The sequence below is a fragment of the Cariama cristata genome, unplaced genomic scaffold (assembly GCF_000690535.1).
Source record: "Cariama cristata isolate BGI_N322 unplaced genomic scaffold, ASM69053v1 scaffold28630, whole genome shotgun sequence".
Taxonomy (NCBI): domain Eukaryota; kingdom Metazoa; phylum Chordata; class Aves; order Cariamiformes; family Cariamidae; genus Cariama; species Cariama cristata.
Genome location: NW_009596770.1, coordinates 540 through 7,120, shown reverse-complemented (window position 1 = coordinate 7,120; position 6,581 = coordinate 540). Strand labels below are relative to the sequence as shown.

General features: G+C 48.7%; 1 protein-coding gene across 1 annotated transcript; it reads right to left on the bottom strand.

Annotated features, from left to right (window-relative positions):
• Window positions 1-2,343: 2,343 nt before the first annotated feature.
• Window positions 2,344-6,215, bottom strand: LOC104167256 (SWI/SNF-related matrix-associated actin-dependent regulator of chromatin subfamily D member 1; the record flags this gene model as incomplete). Its single annotated transcript, XM_009707463.1, has 11 exons — window positions 2,344-2,422; window positions 2,659-2,760; window positions 3,008-3,130; window positions 3,491-3,626; window positions 4,060-4,157; window positions 4,268-4,429; window positions 4,515-4,616; window positions 4,935-5,051; window positions 5,526-5,648; window positions 5,950-6,072; window positions 6,173-6,215. Coding segments are annotated over 11 exons (1,183 nt in total), but the record flags the coding sequence as incomplete, so codon positions are not given.
• Between the last annotated feature and the right edge of the window lie 366 nt (window positions 6,216-6,581).

Sequence of the window (6,581 nt, the reverse complement as noted above, 5' to 3'; positions counted from 1 at the left end):
CATAAAACCATTTCATTCTTCCCCTTTTCCTAAGAAAGCCCCCCACCCACCCAGCAATAAATAGGAACCGTCTGGTTGCAGACCCAGGACGCAACTCCCAGCACCAACCGCCTGACCTTAGGCAAACCACCCTTTCTTCTACACACAGATGGGTCTCCTTCCCTTCCAACAAGGGCTTACAGGTTTTCCGTAAAGCATTAAATTTCTACTTCTAGAAACAAGGCAGGCTGAAGACAGTAATGCCCCTTCTGCATGGTGTTAAGCCCTTGTATGTAAAACTTTAATAATTTCCTCAAAATTATGCCTGATCCCTGTCACAGTTCTGCAAGGCAGCAGTGTGGAAACTGGGCTGTTTGGATTTTATCAGCAGCTTGGCCACTGGATTTTCAGTTTTCCTGAAGTTACTTTGCGTGTTTACCACAAAAGCACTTTGCAAAGGCTTAGCAGACTCTGCAAGCCAGGAGATCCTTACATGAAAAGCTCTCTATAAAAGGCCAAAACATGAAGAACATTTATCCAGTCTCTTAACCCAGCTGGCTTTGTAAAAAAAAAACCTCAAATCAACCAACAAAAAAACCTAAACCAAAAAAACCCCAAGTGGAGACAACCCTGTCCCTTCCCAGGCAAGTAAATGAAGTAGCATCCACCAAGGCAGCTGCTGAGAGAAAGTGTGCTGTCAGCACAGGAGGGAGGACAGCTTCCTTCACAGGAGGCTTTTATTAAAACTGGGTGACATCTACAAGGATACAGTACAAAAAAAAAAAATTTGGTCCATGGAAAAAACCGTAATATTAACAAAAGCAGTTATTCTGCAACAGCTATGTTTGCCTACGCAGTACTCAGCATCCTTCATGTGCGATTACCCTGAGGAGTCAGGGGGCTGCTTCGTCAGCACCAAGACCATCACCCCAGTACCACAGAGGAGCCATTTCCTAAGGGGGCAAAGGAGAAGGGAAGTCGAGAGTCTATTACTCACAGACAGGTAGTAACACAAACACAAGGAGTAGGGCCACCCAGGCTCCCAGATTCATAGCAACCTTCCCAGCCACACCAAAGCTGGGTGTGGGGATGAGAGGGGTTCGTCAGTAACATGACTTTGCAGCTATTCCAAGAGAATATGACCAACTTTCAAGTCCATTTGCATTACAGTCCCGAGCAGAAATACTGAGATCCGGGTTAAGAGAAGCCACTCTCTTACACCTCACCACGAGTTCACTAGTAATTCATTCCATGAAGACGCATCTGGGCTGCTGCTCCCCACAGTAGAGAAAAATCTACTTGTACATTCCTGAACTATGCTGGGCCTTATGGCAGTCCCAGGACCTAAAACTTGACTAAAAACCACAAACGCTTCAGCATGGAAACACCTGCTAACTCACATATGCTTGGAGCTACATTCATTCCCAAGGACTGTCCTGTTACACCCTCAGATCCACATGAAGGAGCCTCTGGTCCCCACAGCAAGTGACACAGGGTAACTGTCCCAAAGGAATGAGCCTACAACGCTGTGCCCCTGCACAATTCCACCAGGCAGCTGCTGCATCCCCTCTCCCGGCTGCAGGGAAAACAAGCTGCCAGACGGCTTGCTGGAACCACAAGCGTAGGTCTTTTGAAGCGCACAGAGGTCCCACCACTCCCATGCTTCCACATCCCTGCAGTAAGCCAATGCCTCGTCTCCCCTGTGATCCCAGCCTAGGAGTCTGTCAAAGAACACGAAGGGAACAGGGCAGGGAAAAAGGGACAAGGCAAGATGGAATTCTTGACACAGTCCAGTAACTTCCTCAAGGAGGAAAGTGACCTGTGAGGCAGCCCAGTGCAGCAGCACCCTCCAAGCGAGGGAGTAAGGGCAGGGAGGTATGTCAGCGCATGGCATCCTGCCTGCTACGTCTCCTGGCACCTTGCTGTAAAACGAGGCAGGGAAGAGACTAGCCACAGAACTCCACCTTTACAGCAGATCCAGGCTTCCCAGAGCCAGGTCTCGTGTGCCACAACTAGATGCTAGTTGGGGAAGAATGGGCTGTGGTTTCTGAACTTGAGAAAGGCTCCAAGTCAGCAATCGCGCTGGCTACTGGGGACACTACAGGCAGTGTGGAGTCAAGGGGAGGCTCTTGGAAGCCTTGGGACTGACAAAGCAACAGTCAGGAAGAAAACCAGGTAGAAATGTGTGCTCATTGGAGCCTGTCTGCTTGCCACACCCCAGACGACGCCAGGTGTCCTGGAGCTGCCCCAAAAGGGACAATGCCAGGATGAATAACGAAGCGAGCCTTGTTGCCAGAGTGGGATTATGTGACCCTTAACAGTGTAGTCTGCAGCTCTCTGTCTCCACAAATAGCCGTGATGCCTTCTGCTTGGGGAGGAGCGGAGCAGCCTATGTGTTACGGATTCCCAGGGCCTGCTCCAGTTCCTGCCGTCTTTGCTGCACCTGCAAGAGAAGCCAGAGTTGCAGCATTATCGTACTCAGATGGTACGGCACCACAGCATCTGACTAACACAGGACCCAGCTGGAAAAGGGTGAACTCAAACTGGGACCAAGATGCACCAGCAGTGTCTACGTGTGAAGCTTAGCCCTGCCACTTTCCACCACCAGTGTCTGTGCCCAAGGGACAGGTACTCTGAGCCACTGGGTATGGAGGGGCACCCCTCCTCAGGGACACTCACCTTGGAGTAGAAGTATCTGCACACGGCTTCCTGAGCCCACGGCTGGAAGTAGAACTCAGCTCTACGCTCCTCTTCAGGATTCCCAACAACATCAGTCATTGTCTGGAGAGCACAAAGGACGAAACAGTTCAGGGAGTGCAAAAGCTCTGGCCGTGCTGAGCAAACCCACACTCCCTCCCCTTTCCTCAAAGAAATTTCAGTACAGTCAGGTCAGGTTCTTATGCTTGACTCCAATTTTAGTCTTGCTTTCTGAGCAGGAAATTGCCTCTCTCTCTCTCTCTGTGGGAGCTGGTTATAATGAGGGAAGCGTGTGACTGGATCCACCTTCCACACAAGACAAAGCTTTTACCTTTAAATCCCGGCACTGGGACTGTAGCCAGTCATTGATGAAGCCCTGAGGATCTCGGGCAAAGCTCAGCATGAACTCTCGCTGGGTCTTCAGCTGGTTAATTGTCTCTATTGTTTCATGAATCTGAAGGAGATAAGCACAGCAACTAAACTTCTGAATAGGGGAAAAAGTCAGACAGAAACATAAAGAGACCCAACACATGAAGGCAAATTCTTATACTCCCTGGTTGACTTATACCTATCAGATAGGATTTTCAATTCCCAGTTTCCTGCTCAAAATATTACCAACTTTCCCACTGACCATTTGCTTTAAAGTTACACTTCCATGTAAAGCCACCTGTCTGTAAGCATGGCTTACCCCACTCCAGCTTCCAAATGCACAACAGAGCAAAGCTGAACTCTGGTCCTGTTCAGGGCTCACCTGCTCCAGAGACACATTCCTACCCAGCAATGAGGAGGGCAGACCTGAAGGAAGTCTCCCTACCTTGTTATCCAGAGCAGCAATTTCCTGTTGACTGGCTGTGGATAGCAGAAAGGAATTCATCTGAGTTTTCAAGGTGTCATCCACCTCCACATCAATGTCATAGCAAGCTGTTTTCTTCTGGTCATTTGGGTCAACGCTAGGGGCAACCACAAGAAAGAAGCCAAAATAAGTGACTAGCTCACGAAAGCACCAAACTGTAGCTCCTCTAGGACGACGCAGCATATGGACTGCAGGCAGGGACAAGCCACGCTAGTGTTAGCTTCAGCTCTAACACCAAGCTGCAAAGCTCCACCGATGGCTTTGCAGCACAAGGACGAAGCGATTGCTCCAAGCAGATTTCCGTCTACAAAAGTGTAATGCCAAGGACAGTATGAGCGTGGGAGTGCCTTGTGGAAAAGGGGGATGTGGTAAACAAAAGAGGCGGCTGTTCTTGTACAAAGAGACAATGACAGGCAACACAGGAACTGCTGCTGAAAATCAGAACATACTACATCATCTTCCTGTGCCAGCCTCATCCATCCCTTCCACTCTTCTTCCTAGAAATACGAAGTCAAGTGGACCAGTCTCACCTGATCACGTGATTAATGATGATCGGTTCTGGGGGCATAAGCAACGCATGAAGTCTTTGTGGGATTTCAGAGAACTTCATCCGCTGAGATTCAAATATCTGTGACAGAAACACAGGGCTAAGGAAAGGAAGTGGAGCTCAGTGCCAGCGATCACTGGCTGCTGACAAAGAAAAGCTGAAACAGTTGCTTGTTCCAGCCACCCTGTTACCTGCTGGAGGTATTTGTCACAGATGACATACTCCCGCTCGTGGGGGTCCTGGAGCTTGTGGGTCTTGATATATTGCCACAATGCCTGGATGATCACTGGACGGGTCTGAGTGTGAATCCCCAAAAGACGAGCCAAGCGGGGATCCAATTTGAACTGGGGAGGCTGAAACAAAGAAGCAGAGAAAGGTGAGATGGCCACAGGCACAGCTAACAGTACATGCCCAGCACTGTTACTCCCAACGTCTTACCTGGTAATCCAGCATCAGAAGGACAGTACAGCGCACATTGACATCTCCCGGCCTCTTCACCTGGAAGCCATCTGTCTCCTGAGTTGTAGCAGTCCTGTGCCACTGGAACAGGAGAGGGCATTTAGAAGCATCCCCACACTCCTGCTGCTTGGCACACAAGCAGCTTGCCAGTAAATCCCACCCACCTACAGAAAGTTCACCTTACTCCCACACTTAGAGCTTGAAACAAGAGTTCATAAATTTGTTCAGAACCCCAGCAAGTCAGAGGAAAAGCTAAGATAAGAATTCAAGAACCCCTGGCTCCCGGCCAGTTGTTCAAACCTTCAGTATCCCCACCTCTCAAGTTACAAGCGATATAAAAACCCTGCCTGCTGAAACATCAACCCATTTTTAGAGGCAACACAGCAAAAAGCAGCTCACCTCTACTAGGTGATTGTCAGGGCCGTACAGGTCTTTGTCAAGTTCAATGACCAGAGATTTAAAAAAGGATGAGAACTTTCTTTTCTGCTTGGTGGCATCATATTTGGACAAAGCAGACTGCAAGCAACACAGGAAGGAAAAGTGTTAGGATAGCAAGTCTCAGCACTCAAGCACAGCCACTGCGCGCGACAGCGTTCCTTTAAGTTCTGAACACCTAAATTCACCAACATGTGCTTGAAAATCAAGTTCCAAGTCAGAAAGTGAAAGACTGGAGTTAAAGATGAGCTTGCAGGAATTACATCACTCAGCAGTTACATACAATGCAAGTGCTCCGGTTCTCAGAGCCAGGATACACAAGTGCTACTGATCTGCTCTCACCATTAATTCTTATAGCTATAAGAACTTTGTATAACTCATGTCCTGCCATGGGGATACCCATCGGTCTCCAAGTTGGGCTCTCGGTCTCCTTGGAAAACAGAGATGGAGGAGGATATCAAGCCCCTAGCTATGCTCTCAGACACTAAGAAACTCGTTTCATTGCCAATTCCAGATCCATAAAGTCACCTCCGTGGCTGGGTTTTTCACACTTACATCTTCCAGCAGCCGTCCTTCCACCCGAAGCTCCCAGGAGGCAACAGTTCCTTCACCATCCTCTGCATCTGACTTGGCTGGATTGAAGGTATTGGAGATAAAAATACGCAGCTTTCGTTTTTGCTAAGAGAAAAAGCATCGGCTCAGTCAGCTCTTTATTTCAGAGTTAACACTATCTTGCTTATGTTTTGCTAAAACTAAGCTTAATGTTTTCAGCTGCCTCATATTCCCCCTCTCCCAGGGCACACAGCAAGGAAAGAGGCATTTCTGGTTCCACTCCTCGGTTATGTGTGGAGCATTACGACTCCTGATACACCACGCTTACGGGGACGTGATGCAAGCTTCAGTCCCCTCCTGCTGTCTTAACTAAAATCAGAGCCTCCAAACCTTGATTACGATAACCACGAATGCAGCCATCGCCTACCTTAATGGGTCGCTTCAAAGCCTCCTGAATATCCAAGCGTTTTCTCATGATCGTCTGGTCCAATTTCCTTTCAAAGGCCAGCAAGTCCATATAGGCCTGAGACTCGGGTACAAGTTCACGAATCTACAGCCAATCAAGAATGCAAATCACTGTCAGCTCCCCCGCGCTTCTCCAGCCTACTTCATATCAACCACAGGCTGCAACCGCATGTGCCGCCACTCACCCTCTGAGGTAGAATTTTGTCAGCCATCTTCTTCTTTTTAGCACTGTTAAGGAAGAAAATGCACACACAGGCATTAAAATGGCAACCACTTTCTGCAAATTGACTGTAGCATTCATGAAGGGAACAAGACGACAGCTTATTCTCTAGTTTACTACTGCAGCATTAGCAGTGCTCTCAGTCTCGGGCCCAGGCTCTCCTTGTCAGAAGCACTTATCATTACCGTCAGCAGAGAGTCAGGCTCTTTATTCCCCACTGCCCCTGCCAGGCCTCCAGTGCTGCAGAGCTGACGAACCCTGCAGCAGCGTGACTGATTACCCGAACATTTCACATCCCCTACGAGCTTAGAAAGCGGGGTTACAGCAAGTTGGAAAGGGCGTACTGACATAATGCCTAAACAAAGTGACTCTCT